The 25,434-nt window shown below is 41.7% G+C and overlaps 1 protein-coding gene across 5 annotated transcripts in view; it reads left to right on the forward strand.

Annotated features, from left to right (window-relative positions):
• Nucleotides 1-25,434, forward strand: part of LOC117558517 (apoptosis-stimulating of p53 protein 1-like) — a 107,764-nt gene that overhangs the window by 78,076 nt on the left and 4,254 nt on the right. For 4 of the 5 annotated variants that reach the window (XM_034234764.1, XM_034234765.1, XM_034234768.1 and 1 more), the window contains 16 exons: nucleotides 1,173-1,229; nucleotides 1,485-1,605; nucleotides 2,378-2,457; nucleotides 2,537-2,704; nucleotides 2,830-2,970; nucleotides 4,151-4,346; nucleotides 4,630-4,758; nucleotides 13,913-13,980; nucleotides 14,065-14,272; nucleotides 14,467-14,673; nucleotides 15,552-15,761; nucleotides 16,126-16,276; nucleotides 16,637-16,674; nucleotides 17,458-17,822; nucleotides 18,024-18,161; nucleotides 24,878-25,011. In XM_034234764.1, coding sequence (XP_034090655.1) covers nucleotides 1,173-1,229; nucleotides 1,485-1,605; nucleotides 2,378-2,457; nucleotides 2,537-2,704; nucleotides 2,830-2,970; nucleotides 4,151-4,346; nucleotides 4,630-4,758; nucleotides 13,913-13,980; nucleotides 14,065-14,272; nucleotides 14,467-14,673; nucleotides 15,552-15,761; nucleotides 16,126-16,276; nucleotides 16,637-16,674; nucleotides 17,458-17,822; nucleotides 18,024-18,161; nucleotides 24,878-25,011 — 2,411 coding nt within the window. The remainder of the gene's footprint in view (nucleotides 1-1,172; nucleotides 1,230-1,484; nucleotides 1,606-2,377; nucleotides 2,458-2,536; nucleotides 2,705-2,829; nucleotides 2,971-4,150; nucleotides 4,347-4,629; nucleotides 4,759-13,912; nucleotides 13,981-14,064; nucleotides 14,273-14,466; nucleotides 14,674-15,551; nucleotides 15,762-16,125; nucleotides 16,277-16,636; nucleotides 16,675-17,457; nucleotides 17,823-18,023; nucleotides 18,162-24,877; nucleotides 25,012-25,434) is intronic. The other variant, XM_034234766.1, reaches the window with a different exon arrangement.

A 25,434-nucleotide genomic window follows, 5' to 3' on the forward strand; every position in this document is an offset into this window, starting at 1 on the left:
ATGTAAAATAAATGAAAATCAATATAAGTGTATTTTAATCGATAATGTTTTAGAAATGGGACATAACATGGTGAAAGTAAAGCAGGGTGATGGATCGTGCTGCCAGGTGTTTTTAATGCGAAATGGCTAATTAGACTTGAAGGCAGGTTGAAAGTGGGTGGAGCTATGATGGTAAACATGTGATGTCATCTCCCCTGTGAAATAATAACAATGTAATGGTGTAAATTGACTTGCCATAGCAGGAGAAGCACAGGTGACACAAATACAGTGCTCCATCAGAGGGGTGTACTGCTAGGTATGTAGAGCTTAAAGCCAGAGTTTTCCCGATAACAAAGGTGGATGTCTTTTAACATAGTAGATCACCGTGCTCCGGACCAGGTTATGTTCAGAGTCTAGGTTTGAAATGTAGCAAATACTGCCATTGACTAACTATTTATTTTGACAATAGTGTCACATTACAGTATAGTCAATCTATAAGCGCCACAGATTATCAGCTGAGGGAATACTTTTTATATGTAAACTCAAGCGGTAAATTGGTAACGATACATTTTTGTTATGTATTTATGCCTCCGAAATCCATCTTACACTGCTGGTATATTGCGACTAATACAAAGCCAATTAGTAAATTAATTAGTCTATTGGTATTTATCTAATATATAATTCATTTTGATTGAATATGGCCCATTGATTTCCCCGTTTCCCTCAAGTCAAATTTTATTTAATTTTTTTACTTTTCAATCTGCGGTTGTCAAATTAGATAATAATGGGAGGCATCGGCCGGTAAATTACATTTTTTGAATAGCCTATTCTTAAATGCAGCGATGGATCCTTTCCAAGAGGTAGATGAGTCATATGATGCTTTAAACGCTCATTCTTTTGAGAACGCGCACAGAGCTTGAAGAAAAATCCCAAGTTCACAAAGACAGTTAGCTCTGATCAGGGGTTTTAGTTTTATCAGGCCAGCTAAGTCAAATGTTGAACTCGCTTCGTAGTATACGCCCTAGGTGTCTTTGTGGGCCAGCATGAGCGCAACTAGGATCCTGAAACAAGCTCCTCTTTAAATAGAATGCAGAATTGAGAAATGAAATTCTCAACGGAAAAAAAACGTCACATATATTCCATATAATGTGTGAGGTGAAAGTAAAGAATCTCCCGTTCTGCTTTTCTTCCAGGAGCAGAGACTGAAGTATCTTCACCAGGGAGGCAGATCCAACCATGGACAGACACAGGTGGGCTCCATGTGCTCATTACACTTTGTAGCAGGCATACCTAGAAGTTAACTTCACAGATGCCCATAGGTTAAAGCCCTGTTGTAAAATCTCCTCATTATGATCACCAACGTCCACTAACGGCCGTCTGTTAGGTGAATATAAGCTGGGTGAAGCCAGTAACTTCCAAATGATTATTTATCTCAACATTTATTTGTGTCACACGAAAGCTGAAATGAGATGGGTGTTTGAGCTTGTGTCCTCTCTGTGGTTTAGTCTGAGGCGGAGAAGCTGCAGCGGCTGAAGGAGCGGGTGGAGACGCAGGAAGCCAAGCTGAAGAAGATCCGCGCCATGAGAGGACAGGTGGACTACAGCAAACTGATCAACGGAAACCTCTGTGAGCCCCAAACACTCTGCAGAGACTCTGTAGAGAAGTGGCTGCTGTTCTGACTACATATTGATAATACAATAGAGAGGGAAGCCTTGGCGAAGTGTGGCTGACGATACACTTGATCAAAAACAAACACCCAGTGTTTCCCCTACCATTGTCTTGGCGGGGCGTTGCACCAAATTGCAACTAAACTATCGACTGTCACATTGAACATGTGCTCTTTTATTAAATAAACTTTCATTTTAAGTTGTTAGTTTAGTGATTTTGACCCTAAGAAACACTGATGCATTAATAATCCACAGCTCCTCTCTCTGCTCCAGAGGATTTAAAAAAAAAAAACCATCCCAACACCAATTGTAATACATGTTATAAATTGTTGTACAATTTTCAGTTTTTACTTTAACTTCTTATGGTAATATAAAATAAATGTTAAACTCTATTTTGTTTGATCTTTTAAATTTGACTTTTTATGTTTATACATTTTACCTTAACTTTGTGTGTAAGCATTTATCTTTATTATATTTTACTTTTATTGCACATTCTTACTTTGACTTCTTGTTTATTTTATCTCATTTTTTATTTTCAGTGCATACTTTTACCTACACTTCTTATGTTTATATACATATTTGTATTTAATTGTACTAATTATTTAAGTCTAAAATGAAACAATAGTCACAAAACCCAATTCCCCCCAGCATAAACAAAGTATTTATGATTCTGAAATAGGCTTGATAAGTAAGCAAAAGAAAATACTGAATGTCCGGTTGTGTGTGTCCAGCTGCAGAGATTGAGCATGTGAGCAGCCTGTTCCAGGAGAAGCAGACGGAGCTGCAGTGTGCCGTGGTCAGAGTGGACCAGGTAACGTCTCACTATTTCACTGTAAGCAAAGCTTTAAGTTTGGATGAGTCCTTAAGTTCTTTCGAAATGTTTTTACCAGTTGACGCAGCAGCTGGATGATCTAAAGAAAGGACGCCTTCAGCTACACTCTGCTCCACACGCTCAGGGGCCTCACAGCGGGCCCCTGGGGCCACACACTGGCCAGAAAGGATCACCCCTGTCTGGTCCTGCAGCCCTGGAACTGAGGAAACTGTACCAGGAGCTACAGGTAACACCATCTCATTCTGTATAGGATGCGATAATACTTTATTTCCAAGCGAACAGATAATGAATACAACATTTCATTTCAATATCTTCAAGAGTGTGTGCGACTTCTTATTGTTTGTGTTTCAGGCTCGTAACCGTCATAACCTGGAGCAGAGCAGCAAGCTGGCCCAGAACAAGGATCTGCTGAACAAGAGGAACGCCCAGGTGACGGTGATGGACCAACGCATCGGAGACCTGAGGGAACGACTGCATAAGAAGAGAGCAGAGGTACGCCACTAAGCTGAAGTCTTTTTTAACATATCTTTGAAACACACCTCAGTTGCATTTATCTTAAGTTTGGTTCAAGTTAGCTTGGCTGTCATGTCATTGGCTCTTTTTTTTTACATCTTCATCACGATCCCAATTAGCATTAGCATTTGTTTTTTTCCTGGGGTCGCCACCCAAAAAGTCAAACACACATTTACACGCTATAGCCACATAAACACAACATATATATATATCGTCTCTCTCAATGAACAAATAGGGACCAGAGTGAAAACTAAAATGATCATCCATTTAAACATCATTAAGCCAAACTAAAAAATAACATTTGTAAAAACACACCGGCACGGTTCAATTATCATTTCTGCAATACAAATGATGAACCAATCTTTGTTTACCTTTGATCAATGGGCACCAGCATAGGCCTCATTTAAACTGGGGACACAGCTTTGTCTTGATGTGATCATGTGTTTCAATGTTTCAGAAGAATGACTAGAACACTGATTTATTTTCAATAGTGCTGCGATCTGGAAATGAGACACTTAAGCTAGACTGTAAACATCATCATTGCTAAGCTAAAGGCAGCTAATGTTCATATAATATTAGCACACTTTGGTGGGAAATTGAAAAGCTAACATTGCTCCCACTTTGCAGGAGCAGGGCAGAGACACTGCATTAGTTTTCAAAAAAGTAATGTAAACTGAAAAAAGGATTTCCCCCATGGCCTACTGATTCTAAAATGGCCCAGAAATGTGCATGCGCTAATCAGAAACGATCACAGAGTTTCTTCTTGTCCAAGTTTCTCTTTCTGTGAACATGCCAAACAGCAGTACCGTTGAGTCGGGTTGGCGACAGAGAAGCCAGGTCATTAGGCTTCTCAAATGGGCCCTACTACGTTGCAATCCCTGTGTTCCCTCCAGAAGGACCTTTCTCTCCCACACACACATTTGCTAGCGCTTGAACACTTTGTACTTTTGTACACTAAGGGGCGGGACATCTCTCAGCGGTTGACCAATCATATATTGCATGCATGTTTAATTGATCTGAAAATGTGTCCCCACAAATGTTCAAGCCATTTTCACTGGCAAAGAATTCCAGCAGACCATGGCTTAGTTCACTTGGACCATCATATGGTCTATTTGATATGTCCTCATTGTGTTGAGCCTGCCTCTCTGCACTCCTCCAGTTGAGTCGTATGAATGGAGGAGGCCCGTCCTCGCCTCAGTCCTCCTCACACCCGGGCGCTGGAGTCTCGGGGCGAGTAGCGGCGGTCTGCCCCTACATCCAGGTTCCAGCAGAGGGGAGGCAGGAAGCGGGGTACCCCATGCCTGCAGACCCCCCAGCCAAACCAACCCCCCTCAGCCACATTCGCTCCCTCTCAGGTTGGTGCCATTTCTGCTTTAGATCAACTTGTTTGACTTTTTGATATCTCTTTCTGGGCTCTAACTTGCTTTCTATTTCCTTTTCCTGTTTGTTGGCTCCTTTTCATCCTCCTTCCCTTTTCTGTTGTTGTTCTCTTAAATGTGTTAATGTTATTGGTGATGTCACTTGTTGTTGTGGTGGTGCTTGCTTGTGGTTCCTGTGATGTCATCGTGATGATGTCCGTGTTGTTTTGGTGGTTGTTACTGTCCTTCGTGGCGTGTGTGTGTGTGTGTGGCCGTGCAGAGGAGGACAGGAGTGGCATCAGGAAGCCTCCCAGCCAATGGAAAGTGTCAGATTTAGACATCGTTCTGTCAGAGCCCACTAAGACGCATGAGGGGCCTGGGTCCCCTCAGGGGGGCCACAGTATCAACAGTGAGTCCCTTCAGAGCGCTAGAGGAAGATACTCTTCATGTATTTGTGTAGGCCGACCTAGAATTTAGCATCTATAAGGCTCCCTTGACAAAAAGCAACGGGATTTTGTCAATGGTTTTAGGAATATTGCAGATTTGTGATACTTACACATTTTGTTCGTCAGAATAAGCTCCACATATCAACATTACTTTTACATTTGTTTCGTTAGCAAGGGGCTATATAATAATGGTTTTAAGAAATGCAAAAGCTTTGTACATCTACCAGTGTGTATTAACTGACGTATTTAAAACAAAATCTCTGTCAGGACTCTTTCCTGCACCACTCTATTGACGGTAGATCAATTTCAAAAGAGAATGGTTCTCAATTTGACTGCTGGGCTGGAAAACAATCGAAGAGTGCATATAAACGAAGAATGCTGAGGAGTGTTTTTGTCTTACTATACAGAACAGATGGTTAGGAAAACATAATTGAATGAGCTACAGAAATGACCTCAAAAATGAAAGGGTCATGTGTATAAGGACACAGACATGACATCTGATTGTCAGCAGCTGCTCAGGGTTAGGAAACACAGCATAGGGAAATAATCTGAGGAAACACTGGGCAGGGGTGAATAGCAGCTATAGACTCGTGTTGCCGTCCCTATGCTAAGCCAAGCTAACCGTCGTGTGGCTAATCTTAATAGTTAATGTAGAGACAGTGTAGAGATTGGTATCAAGCTTCTCTGCCTGCAAGAAACTGAGTCTTTTGGAAGTCGTCCTTTAACACAGACAATTATATTTCTATCCATAAAGTTAGAGTAAGCCTAAAAAACAAACACAGAGTGGTGCAGGAATAAGTCCTAAAACCCAGTCATGAGTCCGGTTCCTTCATCTCGAAGTCAACCATTTTTGGAAGACACTTTTGTTTTAAAGCGGCCTGAAATAAGATCGGTAGTTAACGAAAGTTAAGTAAAAAAAGGGTGGTGGCTGTCAAGTGCTGGCGTTTTTATTTCTGACAATGGTTTTTAAGCTATACAAATCAAAAAGATTGTTATTGATATGTGGAGATTACCCTGCTGAACAACATGTGTAAGTATCAGCAATGTGTATTGGCCACAGATCTTATTTTTTCTGCAAAATCCAAAGGAAAGAACTCCTTGTTTTTGCAACGCTAACATCCTGGTCGGCCTACAGAAACACGTCATCAGTGCACCTCTGTAATGTGAATCATGCCATTCTAATGCTGCAGTATGCCAGTCAGACACTTGCCTATAGTAACATGTCAGCACACCCTGAAACCCTTTCTACTCACTCTGTTTAACTACTCAAGTGTCTTGAATGTGCACTGACACAAATCCCATTGTGCCCTTGAATGCCAAAGCAAATGCCACAGCCTAAATAGCATGGAAAACACACAGTGGTAAATCATGTCAACAGACTAACAAATGACACAAAGCATGAATGAAAGGAAGTCTGAGGTACGCTTGTAGCTATATATAGTACGGTGTGTGTGTTAGTGTGTGTGAGTCAGATAAGGAGAGGTGTTTGGTAAAGCAGCTGTTGTTGCTGTCATCTGAGAGATGTAGACTCTCTAACAAACGTTAGCCTGAATATCTCTGATACTGTAGGAATGCTAACACAGTGTTCCTAGAGCAAACACAAATCAGAGCAAGGAATTATATATACCCAATAGAATACAAGCTAATCATTTATTATTCATAGAAAATCCTTGAGACTTGGTTTTATATTCCACTGACCTAAACTAATATTTGCTGATGTGGATTTGGCAGCCAGGTTTTCAGAGACAACAGCGTTAATGTATAAGCTGACTTAGGTCTTTCTCACACCTGAATGTCCAAACCAAGGGTCAGGTTTTTGTTACATTTTCTGCATTTGATTCCATTGGTTTGGTTCCATTTGCAATTATGGGAATTCTACATGAAAGTCCTGTGTCCTTGAAGCCATGAGAGACATGAGCTGTGTCTCCATGTACTAGACATTGATTGTTTCAAAGGCATGCGTCTGACCATGCTGTATTGTCACTTCAGCAGGAGCCCACCTTTGCAGTTTAGCATGTTGTTAGAATGTTGTCCTGTAATATAACTATGCTACCTGCAGCGCCTGTGATTACTGCCCTCCTGTCCTCTCAGAAAATAATTGTAAACTGTTGGATGGGGTTGTGGTAGGTGTGACATTACCCTTTGTTAATGATACAAAAACAAATGCTTTAAAAACCCTGATGCTTCTGTTAAATAAAGCTATCACAAGAGACACTTATTTTCTTATCTTTTAACCTTTTCTTAAACGTTTTTGTGTCTAAGTGACTAATGGAGATGTACCGGTCCTTTCAAACAGCTTACATTATTAGAGTATGCACTATTCATTTTAGTAGGCTATCATCTGTAAATATAAATATATTTTGTAGGAACAGTTCAACATTTTGAGAACATATACTTAATTGCCTTCTTACCAAAAGTAATAGGACAAGATTGAATCCACTCTTATGTCAGTAGGCTAGATGTAAAGCTAGTAAGCGGCCAAACAACTTAGCTCTTTGGCTAAAAACAACAATTTGCCCTTTAAAGGGACTATGTGATGGATGTTTTGACGGCGCTCAGCAACTTCCTGAAATCTCTTCCTGTTAATTAGTAAGCCTTAGTTGTTGCTGATAGGAGGATTTCTTTCTTACCTTTGTACAGAGCCAGGTTAACCTCCCACCAGCTTCCAGTGCTTATGCTAAGCTAAGCTAAGCTAAACTGCTCCTGGCAGTAGCTTTTTACATTACATTGCATTTAGCTGACGCTTTTATCCAAAGCGACTTACAATAAGTACATTCGACCAGGAAGACACAACCTTGAAGAAAACAGAATCATATAAGTACATCAGGTTTCATAGAGCCAAACATTTCAAGTGCTACTCAACTGGCTTTAGGTAAGCCAGTCCTTTATTAGTATAAAAGTGCTTCGTTAATAGTTCTATCGCTCGAAGTGGAGTCGAAAGAGATGAGTTTTCAGTTTGCGCCGGAAGATGTGCAAGCTATCTGCTGTCCTGATGTCAATGGGGAGCTCATTCCACCATCTTGGAGCCAGGATAGCAAACCCACGTGTTTTCGCCGATGGGAACTTGGGTCCCCCTCGCAGCGAGGGCGCAGCGAGTCGTTTGGCTGATGCAGAGCGTAGTGCACGCGCTGGGGTGTACGGTTTAACCATGTCCTGGATTAACGAAGGGCCAGATCCATTCGCAGCATGGTAAGCAAGTACCAGTGTCTTGAAGTGGATTCTAGCAGTTACCGGAAGCCAGTGAAGGGAGCGGAGGAGCGGAGTGGTGTGGGAGAATTTAGGAAGGTTGAAGACCAGACGAGCCGCTGCATTCTGGATGAGCTGCAGAGGTCGGATGGCACATGCAGGTAGACCAGCCAGGAGGGAGTTGCAGTAGTCTCGGCGTGAGATGACGAGAGCCTGGACCAGAACCTGAGTCGCTTTCTGGGTCAGCTGGGGACGTATCTTCCTGATGTTGTAAAGCGTGTATCTGCAGCAGCGGGTTGTAGCAGTGATGTTTGCAGTGAAGGACAGGTTGTTATCTAGGGTCACACCCAGATTCCTTGCAGTCTGAGTCGGGGAAACAACTGAGGTGCCGATGTTGATTGTTAGGTCAAGAGTGGGACAATCTTTTCCCGGGAGGAAGAGCAGCTCAGTCTTGTCAAGGTTGAGCTTGAGGTGATGAGCAGACATCCACTGAGAGATGTCAGCTAGACAAGCAGAGATGCGTGCGACGACCTGGGTCTCTGAGCGGGGAAAGGACAGAATTAATTGGGTGTCATCAGCGTAGCAGTGGTAAGAAAAACCATGCGGGATAATGACTGATCCGAGCGAGTTTGTGTACAAGGTGAAGAGGAGGCTTTATATTTAGAGTACAGGTACCTCCAACTCTCAGCAAGAAGTTGAATACAAAAGTTTCCTAAAATGTTAAACTGTTGCTTTAATTCATACTAAATGTTGTGCCAATACTATGCTAACTGTGTTCTGGATTAAATGGTATTTAAATGTGCCCCAAATGATCCAAATCATCATACCTTAGTTCAAGATTACACTGATTTAGAAACCAACACTACGTGCTCTCCAAAGATGAGTGGATGAGTGGTGAGGTGTTTGATAGACTTGTAATGAACCTGAAGCCAGGCCACTCATTGTATTTTGCATCAGGACAACCCAGTCTCACGGCATTTTGTGTTATAGTCAAAATGCCGTGAGACTGTGTTGATCAGGTGTAGGGAGATGCTGCCAGGGCTGTAAACTGTACTGTCTTTCCTCTACAACACTGAGTGACTCTTCTTATCTGAGCCCTCAGGCAGGTGGCCAAGTTTCCACCTCGCACAGACTGTTTGTGTCCTGTCATGACCGTTTAGTTCCTGAGGTCAGCAGGTTACAGCAGCAGTCAACAGGCTGCACAGCACCGCTCACTGAGTGCAGGTTCAATAGTTAATCAGTATCAGTCTGGTATGTACCAAAACTGTGAAGGGCTTGGCTAAGTGGTCTCACCCTAAATATTATGTAGGCCAACGCTGACAATAGCATTTTAATGTTCCACAATGGACTATTCAGTTATTCTAAGCCAGGCTAGTGGCTAGATGGTCGGTCTGTTCAGAAGTTGGTTGTTTAGTTCACCACTTTGGAGATATATTCTCTATAACTTAATGACTTTGATGACTTTCCCATCGCTGTAGTCAGGTGAAAATTCAGATTAGTCCAATAGTTTTCAGCTGCAGTTTTCTAGCAAATATTAGCATGTGATCATGCTGATCTATGATGCTAAACATGTTTAAGGCATCATTATGCCAAATTAAGCTACAGTCAGAGCTGCTACTATGGCTGTAGACCAGGGGCGCCCACACTTTTTGGGCTGGTGAGCTACTTTTGAAATGACCAGCTCACCGAGGTCTACCAACCAAAAATAAAATCCCAAATTGCAAGGGTTGCTGAATAACACGTTTTATTTATACATGGGATAATAGGGCTGCAACAAACGACTAATTTGATAATCGATTAATCTATCGATTAATGAAACGATCAATCGACTATTCGGACTATTACTGTATGCCTTGCACAATTTCTCAAGCGCTCTTATTTAGCCATCAACTTTTAGATTTAGCTTGAGGTTGTTTTAGGCATGTGGAAACTAACAATGAAGACAATAAAGATGAATACTTGATTCAAAAATACATATATTATTAAATTAACTTAACAAATTGTGAACAAAATTAACATTGCTTTTTATTTAAATTAAATAAATAATATTTCACATCAAAAGAAACAACAATGTTTTAACAAATCGTATTAAATAATCTGATGACAGAACTGTGAACAGAATAGCTGAAACTTTAACCAAATAAATAACTCAGTTTCCTCTAATCATTAACCCATGTTTGTATAATGTAGTTAACTCCGTGTGTTGCTGCTAGCATAACACCTGACGTGGAAACGTTACTCGTGGATGGGGCTACAGAGCTACTAGAAAGACAGTCGAACCCGGTACATTCCTCCGTCTGGATGTGGTGCACTTTTGCTAAATGTTTAGACACATTGCTCGTGTTACCGCCCTTACATGCTAAACACTCTTGGCAAGGAGCATTGTCCGCCTCAAGACGGGTAACATTTAACCACACCTTGGAGCGGTTCTCTCCGCCATCCCCGCCGTGTGTTGCTGCATGTAGCAGCTGCGTGTGTGTAAACTGCCCCGCCCCCTCGCACACAGACGGGGGAGAGAGATCTCGTCTCGATTGGAAAGATCAAAAATACACCGACCATAGACGCATTTGTTTGTCTTTTTGCATGTTAGAAACGAGTTGGCGACACTAAGACTGCGAGATAATGTTTGTGTAGCAATAATACATGACCTTTCTCTTTCTCAACTCGCTACTCGGAGGGAAGTCGCTGTCATATGCCTTGTGAACACTCCGATAATGCCTCTCCACGTTACCTTTCTTTGGCAGAGCGACGCTTGCTTTACAACTAAGGCAAATAACCTTTGAATGTGACATCACAACAAAATATTCTTCCTCCCATTCTGGGTGGAAGTGGTATGTCTTTAGCTTCTTGCTCGGTCCCGCACTCATTTTGTAGTTTGTCTCTTGTTTGTCTCTTTAACTTAATTTGAGTTTTCCCGGCACTTGACTGATTTTGTATCGCTTTAGATTCTGGGTTAACAGACTGGAAAGCGATAGGTCGCTTTTTCTAACAATCAAGTAAACTCCTGAATGAAGTGGCAGGGAGGCCAAGGGAGGAGGGATCAAAACCTGTTTTGTCAATTTTAACGGAGCTGGATTTTATTTTTTATGAATGACTCGCGATCTACCAGCATTGCCCGGTCGAACGCGGTCGACGTACTGGGCACCTCTGACTGTATTGTTAAAAAAAGAGTAACTTAAAACCTCTTTAACCCCACGGACCCGGTTCCGGGGCCGAAATCGCGTCATTTGCAGGAAACAACGTCTAAGGAACCTTAATATTTAATAAACTATGAATATTGTATATCCATATAACGGGAAAAAACTCATTTAACTGATCTTTTTCATTTTTCATTTAAAATAAAACACACAATGCTAACAGTGAGCCTCTGAATTAGCCTCGAGCGAAAAATGCTAACCTATTACTGCACCGAAAATCACTCCTAGCTCCTTTATTACTTATCCTAGCTGCACGTCCAACACATCGTTTATGATCTTAAAGACACAAAATCTAACGGTGCCCACCTCAACACTGAACGATACAAACTCGCGACGTTATCAACAAAAACGTACATCAAAACATGTGGCTCTAGGTAGCCTACAACGCTAACATGGCTTACCTTGGTTTTGTCTGGTCAAAACTGGTCTTCAATGGCATTAAAACGATAACAACGATGCTGTAGTTAATCCATAGGTTAATATCCAATGTGCTGTGTCCCCTTTGAAATGTTCTGATAATCTATAAGCAATACAACTGCAATTCCGTTTTCAAATAGTAGAGCAGGCCATTCCTACACTCTGTAGCAAGATTGAATGTGCGAAGATACCACCTTTTTTTTAAACATGAGTGTGTGCGGGACAATTTCCCTTGGATTCTATTGGCTCTAACGGTCAGAAAGAGATGTCACATGTCAAAATCGAAGAAGGGGGGCCAGAGATAAGGAAAATCCACCCAAATGGCCCCAGAAGAGGTTTTTTTTTGCTAAATCTGTCTAAAAAGGTCAAATATCCCTTGTTTTGCATCAATCTTGATACAGGGTACTTATTATATGTTGTACTTTGGATTCCTAAAGCTTTTAGTCTACTAACCCATCATCCAAGGTTAGTTGTCACTATAAGTACAAAATATGTTTTGGACGGACACTATAATTTACAGTTTTTTACTGTGTTCAATCTGAATTTTCTTTAAAATAAAAAACATCTATATTGATTCTGACTTTTCTACATCCAACTCATAGGTTTATCATTACTTTGAGAAAAAAGATTATTAATTTAACCCTTTTAGAAGGGAAGATATGGTCATTTGTTCTGGGAATGTCATTTTCGAGCCTGAAACCTGAAAACCAGGCTTGGGGCTTAAGAGGGTAACAGCCTGGACAATATTGTCTTATGTTGTTGTGTTTAAATGACTTAGGAGTACATGTAAAGTGAGAATGCTGCTTCCATTAGTTACAACATGGGCTGTAAAGTTATAATATTAGGCAATCGCACAATGGTGAACATTTGAATTCGACTAATACTTTTGTTTATGACTAAATACCTTCATGCATGAAGACATATCCATTAGGCACAGTTGCAGTTTGGGTTAGGTAACAGCTAACAAATGTTAGCATGTGATTATGCTAAACTATGGTAGTGACCCTGTTTAACATAAACTGCTCTCCATCAGCATGTTATCATTGTCAATGCAGCAATTTCACATGCTAACGTTAGCATTTAGCTCAGAGCACAGCTGTGCCAAAGTAGGCTAATGTGTCTGAGGGCTGCTTGCATGGTTGAAGTCTTTAATATGTTTTAGCATGCTCACAGACACAGACAAATTGTGATATTAATCATTTAGGCTGCCAAAAGATTCAGAACAATAATAATATCAGTCCTGAAAAAGGCTGCTTTCTTTTAGCTAGGTTTCAGTTTATAAGTACGTAAGTGAGGTCAAACAAAAAAAAGAAGTTAGGTGATGTAACACTCTTTCTAGCCTCTTTGCTATGTTGAGACAATTGAATCTGTTTCAAATATATCATAATTGTTATGTTGTACTAGATAATGGAGCATGACAGCTGGAACGTTTTATGTTGTTCTTGGAATAAATGACATCTTAGCATAATAATATGTTTTTATTTGTGTCATTTGTATGGGAGGGATTACTGTAAATAGCAGTGACTGTAAAATACTCTTTAGCGTCCATTTAGCTTCCCTTCTTTTCTTCTATTCCTCCATATATGATCTAATTTCATTCATATTAAAGTTGCTGTGACTCTAACTCTGTGCCACCTTTTACCTACTTTAACTGTCTTTATGGTATATTGTTCTTTGACATTTGTCTCCCTGTTTGTATCTCTGTATCCTCTTTTTCCTCTGAAGCAAGAGATACACATAAAGGCCAGAGCCGTATAATGAGATGATAATATCAGCTCACACACAAAAAGAAACAAATGATAAAAGTCCCACATGAAATGCAGAGCACATTTACTTTTCCATATAACCGTACTCTTTGTTAGAGCTCATTTGGTCCCATTTCATGTTGTGTTTACCCACCTTGAAATGGTTTGTTGTAGTATTTCTTTCCAAGAAGAATGACCTTTGTCATGTATTTTTTAGAAACCTCAAGTCAGATAACTCCTTGTTTGAGCTTTAAAAATACATACTATATCCAATAGAATAATTGTGTTTATTGCCTGTGGACTATTTTCACCCAGAACAAAAAAACATTTAAAATCAATCAATCAAGTGGTTTTAGACCATTTTGGATATTGGTCCACTTGCCTGAAACATATGGACAATTAAAAAAACAAATGAAACTGGGGTTCCTGTTTCTTACAGAATCTACATTTTCTATAATATTTTCAATTGAAATATCCTTTTTATTATATTAATCTGAAATGTTTTCCACTCCTTAATTGCCTTTCTTGTTTTAACTTGGTCCCTTATCTAAAATGTTCCTCTCTCTGTTTAGCTAATGAAGCATCATGGCCTAGCATGAGTAAGAGTGTGTCAGATTGGAGGAGCAACAGTCCAGAACAGGTAATTTCTGCAAAAGACATGGGGAGATAATAGTGACAGTTATCATGAAAATAGTCCTTTATTTCCACGTCTCCCTCTCCCCAGCTTCCCTCTGGTTATGGCACTTACCCCAGTGCCAGCCACCAGGCGGCGGGGCATCACTGCCCCTCCAGCTCCCTGCCCCGCTCGGCCCCCGGGACACTGGGCTGGCCCCGATCCAGCGCTGCAAATGCCTCCTCAATCTCCTCTTCATCGTCTTCCTCTTCACAACAAATACAGCAACGGATCTCCATCCCTCCAAACTCAAGCCAAGGTACTTTAGAGTTACTTAAAGGACAACTTTTCAACCTGGATGATATTTCACAATGTTTAAGTGACTAATAGGGACTACAATGTCTTACTTTGGTCAAATGTTGAACAAGAAAAGTCTAAAGGTTAAACAAATGCTTCCCTCCACTAATGACAAGTGTAAGTGTAATATTTTCTCTTCTCTGTGGATACTGTCAGGCTCCCCCTCCCAGCCACAAACAGAGCGAACAGATCCCCCTCCAGCGGTGGCCATTCGTCCGTACGTCCCGGACCATCCCTCCAGGCCCCAGTCTCCGAGGAAGGGCCCCGCCACCATGAACAGCAGCTCCATTTACAGCATGTACCTCCAGCAGCCACAGGCCAAGAACTATGGGTCTCTGAGCAACAGGACTACTGTCAAAGCAGGTCATTAAACAGCAGATTCATGGATGGGATTCATTGTATCCCTGTTTAATCGTCACACATGTACACAGCACCGCACACACAGTTAAATCTAGCCTCAGCATTAACCCACCCTAGTATTAGGAGCAGCTACTATATACACAGCGCCCAGGAGGTGAACTGGCACCTCTCAAAGCACCTGTCTCCGTACTTGGTCATACCGGGAAATTGAAACGATGAACCTCTGGTTACCAAGCCAAGTCCCTACATTTTCAGCTAAGGCAAACAAATGGTTTGTACACATTGTACTGCAAATAAATATAATGTTATTTAAATAGAGTGGTGTTCTAATCATGTATTTTTGTAGGCCGACCATGAAGTTAGCATCGCCATGGTTTCCACAACAATAAGCAATGGGATTTTTGCATTGGATATTTGATATGTTGTTAAAGAATAAGATCTTTGGTAAACACACGTGATAGTTAACGTTTTGTTCAGCAGGATAATCTCCATATTTGAACATCTCTTTGTGATTTGTTTAACCAAAATACAATCGTGAGGAATAAAGAGCTAAAGTTAGGCTTTAAAGAAACGACATCACAGTCGCATGGCTGCGCATCACCAAAGCTAAGCTAAAGGCGGCTAACGTTTGGTGTGATGACGATTAGTAGTCCAAGTTGTTATTTACTGACGTTTTTTACAATGTTGAGCAAAACTCTTTTGTTAACCACAGATCTTATTTCAGGCATCTTACCAACACATTGTAAAAAACGTTGACTACGAAGTGCTAAAATGCTAACTCGTTTCCAGGTTTTAGGATTCATTCCTCCACCTATGTTGATTCAATGTCCAGAATGAAAAATTCATCTAACAACTACCTCATTTTTCTTTTCTCTCCACAGTCTATGGCAAACCTATCCTCCCCACCTCCTCCACCAATCCGTCCCCTGTCCCTTTCCTCCAGGGAGGAGGAGGAGTAAAAGCAGGAGGAGAGGATGTAACAGATAAAGAAGGAGGGAAAGGAGGAGAGAGTACTGATGGGCAAATCCTCCCCCAACCCACTGTGGACAACATCCCTCGCCCCCTCAGCCCCACAAAGCTCACCCCAGTCGGTAAGTTCCAGAGAGTAAATGGCACTGATCATTGTGCTGCCATGCTGTGGTTCCATGTGATACGATTGGTATTGCAGTGTAAATCAAGTAGAAATCTGTGAAAACCCTAATGCAAATAAGGGGTGAAAATGCAACACTAATTTCTTTATCATTAATTGAAGGGTTTATTTCTCTTGCGATTATTTCCTTAGAAAAAAAATGTTTTGTTCTAAATTTGAAGAAAAAGACCTCCAATTAAGTGAAGTTTTAAGATTTCTGTAGCAGATTAATATCAACATGAAAATAAACAAATTCCAGAATAAGACATTTGTAGTTGTGAACATAACATAGAATACATAATCCCATAATCCTTTGCCCTCTACAGCCCACTCCCAGCTGCGTTACCAGAGCGATGCTGACCTGGAGGTTCTGCGACGACGCCTTAGCAATGCCCCGCGGCCCCTGAAGAAACGCAGCTCCATCACTGAGCCTGAGGGTCCCCAGGGGCCAAACATCCAAAAACTACTATACCAGAGGTCTGTGCTCTTACAAAGGTGTATTACATTAGGCAGGGGAAGGGGTCATATTCAGTGAAAAACTCAATATTAAGGTGGTGCATTTATGGACATAGAATCCTGGATATTCTCTTACGGTTAAGACCACACATTTAGGAGAAAAGAAGAAAAACAGGTAGCATATGTTTAGAAGGATTTGATCAATCAAAGCAAAACATGAGTGATGGAGGATATGTAATATTAATCTATTAGCTCTAATTCTTTAATGGAATGGTAAAAACTATTTTTTTTTTATGAAACTGATATGAAACAGTTACTCTTTGACGATGAATCAAGGTTGCAGCACCCTTATTAAAACGTATTTTGTGTTGTCTATTGCAGGTTCAACACGTTGGCAGGAGGCATGGAAGGAGGCTCAGGTAAAAACCTGATTCGATAATATGGCCTTCCCTCACAAAGTAACTCACAAAGCAAGAAATCTGGGAGTAGTGATGGACTCAGACCTGAATTTTAACAGTCACATTACAACAGTTATTAGGTATAACGCACCTATTTGCCGCTGCTTTTAATTGAGCTGCCCATACTCACACTACAGTATGCCTTTTTAGTCATGTATTCTGTACCTGCTGTGTTTATTTATTTATTTAATTTCATTATCTTTGCTTATTATGCCTGTTTTTAAATGCCTTTTTAATAATGTATTTATGCTGTATTTGTTCTTAAATGTCTTTTGCTTTTAATCTGTAAAGCACTTTGAATCGCCACGTGCTGAAAAGTGCTATATAAATAAAATTGCCTTGCCTTGCCTCAATGAAACTGGATACAGCGCTGGAGGGCGGGGCCTTGTTTATTCACTCGAGTGCTAATTACCAGGGGATCTGGGCCCTGCTCACTTGCATTTTCTTTAAGCCCCGCCTCCATTTGGCTCTGTCACGACTGGTTTCAGTTCAGTGAAAAGAACAGAGAGGGAATAATAACTCTGGATTCAACTTTTAGCGCATTGCTCACCAAGCTAATGACTTTTTGGGCCCAAAGGCACCAGGTGACTGAAACAGAAGTTGTAGTAACATCCGTTTGGCCACTACGAAAATGTACTGTAACACGTAACACCTTTTGGCCAGTTGGATTCAGTTGGTCTGTGTAATGTTTCTCAGTGATCCTAATGATTTTGATGGTCAGTTGTTTCTTGATCTTAATTGCAGGTAATACCTTCTACCAGCCTGACTGCACTTTGGGTGAAGTGGACAACATCCATTCATCCAATGGGAATGTAGAACCTGGAGACAAGCACGTGAATACGGCAACCGCCGAGGGGGAGGTCCAAAACCTGAACTCGGGCTCTCGCCGCTTGTCCCCCCCTTCTGTTGCCATAGAAATACCCAAAGAGACGTCAGCAAAAGCAGAAACGACCAAAAACGTGTCACCACCGACCCGATCCAGCCCGCCCTCTGCACCTGATAGGCCGGAGGACCAGAACAACAACAAGAAAGGATCAAGTCCTGCACATGGCTCTGTAGGCCACTCCTCCCCCTCAACATCCCCTCCTGCCCCCCCTTCAAAACCTAAGGTAGGCATAGATTGTAATTAAACCTGATATCGAAGATAAAGCTTCTGCTTTGTATATTATTTTACCATATTATTTTACCAATAACCTAAACCTAAGTAATTGTTCTCTGTGAAGGCTAATGTGTCAAGTTTAGCACTTAGTGCACACTTAGCAATTCATTTTCTGCACCGTCAACACTTTTGTTCTCCCTGTGTGCTGCAGGTGAAGCGAACCAACCTAAAGAAACCGTCATCAGAGCGAACGGGCCACGGGCTGAGAGTGAAGTTTAACCCTCTGGCTCTACTGCTGGACGCTTCCTTAGAGGGAGAGTTTGACCTTGTGCAGAGGATTATATATGAGGTAACACAATATCATGTTTTTGTTCCACTATATGTATTACTTTGTCATATTTCCCAATTCGGAATGCTTTTAAATTTGTTGCGCCTCTAGAAATCGAATCAAGCCAAGTTTATCTGTACAGCTCCATCTTAAATTGAACCAAAGGGCTCTACAAGCTGACATTAGAAATGCTTTGAAAGAAAACAAGAAAAAAAACACCCTCCAAAATTCCTATGAAGAAACTCATTGAGAGGCAATTCAAGAGATAACCACTCTCAGACATCTTGGACCCATTTGTTGTCACAGGGTTCAAACCTTGGGTGTATTATGTGTTGATAATACTTATTTTTGTTTTATCTGTTAAAATACTCTTTACATCCCGACAGCAATCAAAGAATTCAAATATTGCAGGACTGTAACTAGGCCAATAATTGTATTCAACCCGAATAAAGCTATTGGACAGCCGGACCTGCCTGTCTCCCTGCTCACACTCTGCCTGTAGGCTTCAACAATGTGCTAGCTTGACAGTTTTGAGTACAAACAATAGCCAGGTTGGTTTATTATGTTCTTTACATTATGTTTCAATTCATAAGGAAAATGATGAGAAGGAGCTTTGGAGGGAGGCCAGAAGAGACGGCCTGTCAGTGATGCTTGCTGCTTTTATTTTAAAAGAGTTGGCAACATTTGGAAGGGTTTTGGCTGGATAGTTTACTCTTGCTGGTATTTCATATGTTACTTACCCTAGCTTCAACACAAATGTAATCACGTTCAAGTCCAACATAGCAATATACCAAAAGAAAAGGACATACTGATGAGTTCAGTATCAATCAATCAATCCATGTTTATTTATATAGCCCAATATCACAAATGTTACATTTGTCTCAGTGGTCTTCACAGTTTGTACAGAATATCAGTATGACAATACGACACCCTCTGTCCTTTGACCCTCGTGTGTAAATCGAAAAGATAATACATTTGCAACATAGGTAGACCAAATGTTTGGAAATGCATGTGTCTGTAATAATAAGATGAATCCACGACGATATCAGCAATCTTGTGGGAGCCATCAGGGAAGTAGTATGATGAGAGTCTGGCAGGACCGCAGAGACAGGTTCAGCCACGACTCGAAGTCCAGGACTCAGATCCAGTACTCAGGATAGAGGATCCAGGACACACGACCACAGCAACAGGATTAGCCTCGACGTAGATATAGACACAAAAAAGAGATTTGGGGGAAGCTGGGTTAATCGGAACATGAGAGTACACAGGTACAAACAGACAGAAAGACGGAGTAAGGTGCCCCCCCGAACAGTCCAAGCCTATAGCAGCTAAACTAACGTGTCTACATACATGCACTCCCTTAGGATAAGTTGAGGGAAAAGGGTAGCAAGTAAGAAGTAGGAAACAGAGGTGGAGAGGCACGCAGGGAGAAAGGTCCCCACTGGAACCTGAATTGGTTAGAGGTAAGGAGTAGGTCTGTAGCTACGTTCCACACTCCCCGGCCGGGCTAGGCCTTCTCTGCAACCTGTTACCCTATAATAGAACCTCGAGAGGTCAGAGAGGGGAAAGGTTTTGGATTAAGTTTTAAATATAAGATCTAAGTTTTTAGGATTTAAGTGAAAGAGTAAGAACTCAAATGTATAGGTGAAGAGGCACAACGTATCTACGCCAATGCACTCTTATTAGAATCGATACATTTCAAACGATACCCATCCCTATTCAGCAATCGAGAGTGTTTACGTCACTAGTTTAGCAAATTCAGCCCGGTTGTTGGCCCGGTAAGAACCTCGATTTTGGAGGGCCAGAAACAAGGTGAAAAAGTAGCCCTGAGCCAGAACTACCCCTAGTGGAAAAGCAAAAAAAAACGGGCCGGGTTTGGCACGGCACGCTTAAACCGTACTACGCGCTGCAGTGGAAATGCGCCATTGGAGACTTGAGAAAAGTGCTGACTCACTCATCAAACTCTAGCTTAAGGAAACATGCAAATGCTTTATATCCAGAAACAAGACAACTTCAAGAATGTTACAAAAACAATGCATCATCTCCAGTTTTGCTGAGAATTCAGACACACTTCACCGAGGTTTAAGAGAACTATGATACCAATATGGATACTTTTGGCATTCTTCCATTGTTGCTTTAAATAGGACATATAATGCTAATTTTCAGGTTCATAATTGTATGTAGTGTCTACTGTGACATGTCTCCATGCTTTAATGTTCAAAAAGCTCTTTATTCTTCTCATACTGCCTGTGCTGCAGCACCTCTTTTCACCCTCTGTCTGAAACCAGAGCCCAGTCTGCTCTGATTGGTTAGCTGTGATTGTTCAACCGCTTAGAGATGTCCCGCCATTTAGCCAATCACAATTTCATTTCATTTCAAACCTTTATTTATACAGATAAATCCCATTGAGATCATTGATCTCTTTTTCAAGGGAGACCTGCTCAAGTAGTTCCACATGAAACATAAATAGAACAACAAAAGGACATCATACAGCATCATTTACATAATTATCCACATAAACAGATACCTATAGCTTCCGATTGAGTAGCATCCAACCGAGCTGTAAAAACATTTAGTGGCACCAGATTGTTCAGTTTCCATTTAATTTGCAGACTATTCCAAGACAGAGGAGCTGCGCATCTAAAAGCTGTCTTCCCTAAGACAGTCCTAGCAGTTGGCACATTTAATAAAACCACAGCATTCGATCTCAGGCAGTAGCCACTTACAATTCGCCGTGAGATCAGGGAGCAGATATAAGATGGAAGTTTCCCTAACATGGCTTTGTATATAAAAATGTACCAGTGACTGAGCCTCCGTACAGTTAGTGAAAGCAAACCAGCCCTTGCATACAGGGTACAGTGATGGGTTAATGCTTTACAGTTTGTCACAAATCTCAGTGCGCTGTGATACGCAGCATCTAACTTGACCAGGCAATTGGCAGGTGCATTCATATACATCAAATCACCATAGTCCAGCACAGGTAAAAAGCTCACAGTGACTAGCCTTTTCCTGGCCTCAAGCGAGAAACAGGACTTGTTCCTGTAGAAGAAACCTAGCCTAACCCTCAGCTTTTTAAGCAGGTTATTGACATGGAGTTTAAAAGTGAGACAATCATCAAGCCAGATACCAAGGTATTTGTAACCGGTAACCACTTCAAGTTTTATTCCTTGCGTAGTTACAATATCTAAAACAGACTCTGGTGTCTTTTTAGCTTTAGAAAAGAGCATTACCTTGGTTTTCTCAACATTTAAAAGAAGCTTTAGTTCAGAGAGCTGAGTCTGAATAATGTTAAAAACAGCCTGTAATTTAACACCAGCCTCCTTAATGGAGGGACCTGCACAGTACATCACGGTATCATCCGCATACAAATGTAAAGTAGCTTCATCCACATTTTCACCTAAACTGTTGATATATATAGAGAATAAAAGTGGACCTAAAACAGAACCTTGGGGAACACCATTAGCAATGTTTAACCACTCAGAAGACAGCCCATCAAAGTGAACACATTGGGACCTTTCAGAGAGGTAGTTCACAAACCACCCCACTGCATGGCTGGACATGCCTATACTGGCTAGCCTCTGCTTTAAAATGCGATGATCGAAGGTGTCAAACGCTTTTGAAAGGTCAATAAATAGAGCTGCACAACTCTGCTTATTATCTAAAATACTCGCCACATCATTCACCACTTTCATTGTGGCAGTGTTGGTGCTATGTTGTTTTCTGAAGCCTGACTGATGTTTAGACAGGATGTCATTTGTACATAAAAACACCTTTACCTGTTCACTCACTAAGCGTTCAAGAACCTTAGCCAGAACTGACAACTTAGAGATTTGCCTATAGTTATTTAATAAGGTGGCCTCCACTCCTTTTAGCAAAGGCAGGACATACGCTGACTTCCACAATTTTGGAATTGTGTTAGTGCTGAGGGAGAGGTTAAAAAGAGTAGTGAGAGGTGGAGAAATAAAATCTGCAGCTATCTTTAAAAAGAAAGGTTCTACGTTGTCCGGGCCAGCCGGTTTCTTAGGATCTAACTTGGTTAAAGCTTCACGAACAACATCAACAGTAAAAGGGGTAAAACTAAAAGGGTTTTCCAACACACGTTTTTCAGAGTCACATACTGTAGTGTTCACAGAAGCAGAGTTAGTGACAGAATCAAAAAGAGAACCACAGGACACAAAATGCTCATTAAAGCAATTTAGCATAGTAGCCCTGTCCGATATAGTGCCACATGCTGTGGTAATGCGCGGAGGTAGCTCATTACGGATATCGCCGGTGGATAACGATTTAATGGCTTTCCAAAATTTTCCAGGATTATTCAGATTCTTTGTGGTTACTGACAGATAGTACTTTGATTTAGCACTTTTGATTTGCGATGTGAAGCTATTTCTTAGCTGCCTAAAATGCAGCCATTCTACCTCTGAGCCTGATTTCCTAGCCTTTGCCCAGGCCTTGTTTCTCTCATGAAGGAGACTAGACAGATTAGCAGAAAACCAAGGATTGTCTCGTCCCTTTACTCTAAATTTACGGAGGGGTGCATGTCTATCAATGATCTCCATAAAACCAAGATAAAAATAAGACCATGCGGTTTCTACATCAGCACACAGATCGATTTTACCCCAATCAAAATCAAACAGATCATGCACAAAACCCTGCTCCACAAAATGTTTTTTGTCTCTCTTAATGATAATGCGAGGTTTAACCTTTTGGACCTTAGTGTCCCTAATTGTGGCTACAACACAGTGGTCACTCTGATCATTAGCAAATACTCCCACAGATGAATATTTATGGGGAACATTAGTTAAAATGAGATCAATTAGGGAGGATTTATTAGGGGACTTAATGTTAGGGCGAGTAGGACTGTCAACAATCTGAGTAACATTTAAAGAGATACAAACGTTTTTAAAATCCTCTGACACTGCAGTTAACCAGTCCCAGTTAAAATCTCCAAGTAGCACTATTTCCTTGTAGTCTAGTTGTGATCAAAGATTTGCTAGTGAAGACAAGGAGTCTTTGACAGCTGAGGGGTCTGTAACAGCTCACTACCATGACCTGTTGACCCTTTGCCACTTCTATATTTATGGCTAAAAATTCAAATTGCTTACTGATCGATTTGGAAACTAATGTGGTTACACTGAACTTATTCTTAACATAAATGGCAACGCCACCACCTTTATTAGGCCGGTCGGTACGATACACATTAAAACCATTTAAGGCAATGTCAGAGGCCAAAATAGATTTGTTTAGCCATGTTTCTGATAAAACAATGACGTCAGCGTCAGTTGAGCTCGCCCAGATACGGACAAAATCTAGTTTACCTAACACATTCAAGTGGATGAAACCCAACCCAGACCTAGCTTTAAAATCAGCAGGAGTAGCGATCTGACTACTACTACTGGGCGGACCAGGGTTAGGTTGTACATTTCCTGACAGTAATAACAACAACAACAACAACAACAAAAACAGGCATCTTTTCCTCTTAAACGACACACATACATTGTCATCTAATTTAGAAACACCGGAAAAGTCTGCGAGAGTGTGATTTGAGCTTAAGAAGCAGTCCTGAAGAACCATCATTGCAGGAAAACAAAAAAGACAAACATATTTTGTCGAGCAGATTGTCTGTGACAAGGCAACCGGTAATTGTTTGAGTAACACATCCGAACATTTGCAGGGGATGCCCACTGCGGGTAGCAGAACAGACCTGAATCCAGTAGACTCCTCAGAATGACTAGAGATCTTCTCATAGTCCAAAACAGTTAACAGGCACAGCAGAATCCCGATATGGGCCATTTTCCCAGACCAGCACACAGTATCCGCGATGTTCCTGGAGCAAAATCAGCACAGCAGCAAAGGACAGGCGACTACAGCAGCGTGGAAGCGCTCCGGTCCCTCCGTGGTATCCCCGGGGTGAAAGCAGGCCTCTGCAACAGCAGAACCAGGACAGGTGGAAAGCAGGCCCCAGCGGTGGTAAAATCCTCCTCCGTACAGCAGCACACGCCCGGTGGAAGCAGGCCAAGCCCGAATCGTGGATCCACTCCGTCTCTCCGCGACGACTCCGGGGTAAAAACCTCTCCAGTACAGCCGTATTCTACAGGTGGGAGCAGGCCTCCGTAGATCGCAGATCGCAGAATCGCAGGCAGCAACAGGTGGAGCCGCTCTGTCTCTTCGCGACGAGCAGGCCTCCGTAAATCGCAGATCACATGCAGCAACAGGTGGAGCCGCTCCGTCTCTTCGCGACGTCTCCGGAGGAAAAACACCTCAGTACAGCCGTACTCACAGGTAGGCCTCGGCAGATCGCAGACAACTAAAACTACTACTTGTATAAGCAGGGATGGCTAAAAGTTTGTAAGCAGGAGAGCTAGATGCTAACAGATGCCAGATGCTAACAGGTAGTGCGAGCCTGTAGAAATTGCGACTGCCTCCAATGACAGCGTAGGATCGACTGTCTGACAACGTGTTGGAGCACAAGCCAATAGAAGCACGAGTGTTACATAGTGATGTCACTGTGTACAGAAGTAAACAAAGAGGACCAATGGAGGCGTTTCAGGCAGGGGGGAGTGTTTGGGAGAGAAACTCCCTCTGGAGGGAACACAGGGATTTTAGCCTTGCAGACCATTTACATGCACAAAAACGTATACACACTACAGGGAAGGGCAAACCATAAAAAACAGAATACGGCTTCTTTAAATAGCAAATCATTCTGATATCTGTGTATATATTTTCATTATCTCCTTCAGGTGGAAAACCCCAGTATGCCAAATGACGAAGGCATCACTCCTCTTCACAATGCCGTGTGTGCGGGCCATCACCACATTGTAAAGTTCCTGCTGGACTTTGGAGTCAATGTGAACGCAGCTGACAGTGATGGATGGTCAGTACCTTCAGCCGCTCGCTCAATCATGTAATTATGGAGTCAGATTTGGGTCAATATTCTAGCGCGTAAAACAAGCTACTCACGAGCTACTCACGAGCGGGAAATGTGCTTTTACACGCGCATAAAATGACCCTCGCGCACAGATTAAACCCCCTCTTGCTCGCTCGCGGGAATATCAGCCTCGCGGAGTCTGAGTACGCGCGCGTGAAAAGTTTCTGGCACTTTGGGGCGGAGCCACTGGACTTTGATTGACAGCTGCCAGGAAACCCGGAGTTGCCAGATTTGATAAATGCCTGAACTACCAAGAGCCGAGGAGTGACAGCTGCAAGATCAGTTGGACGAGATTGAATGGTAAAGTTGTCCATAAAACACTATTATATTCGTAAAGTGTACAGCTTATATATATATATATATAAATTA

This window comes from Gymnodraco acuticeps, unplaced genomic scaffold, assembly GCF_902827175.1.
Source record: "Gymnodraco acuticeps unplaced genomic scaffold, fGymAcu1.1, whole genome shotgun sequence".
Taxonomy (NCBI): domain Eukaryota; kingdom Metazoa; phylum Chordata; class Actinopteri; order Perciformes; family Bathydraconidae; genus Gymnodraco; species Gymnodraco acuticeps.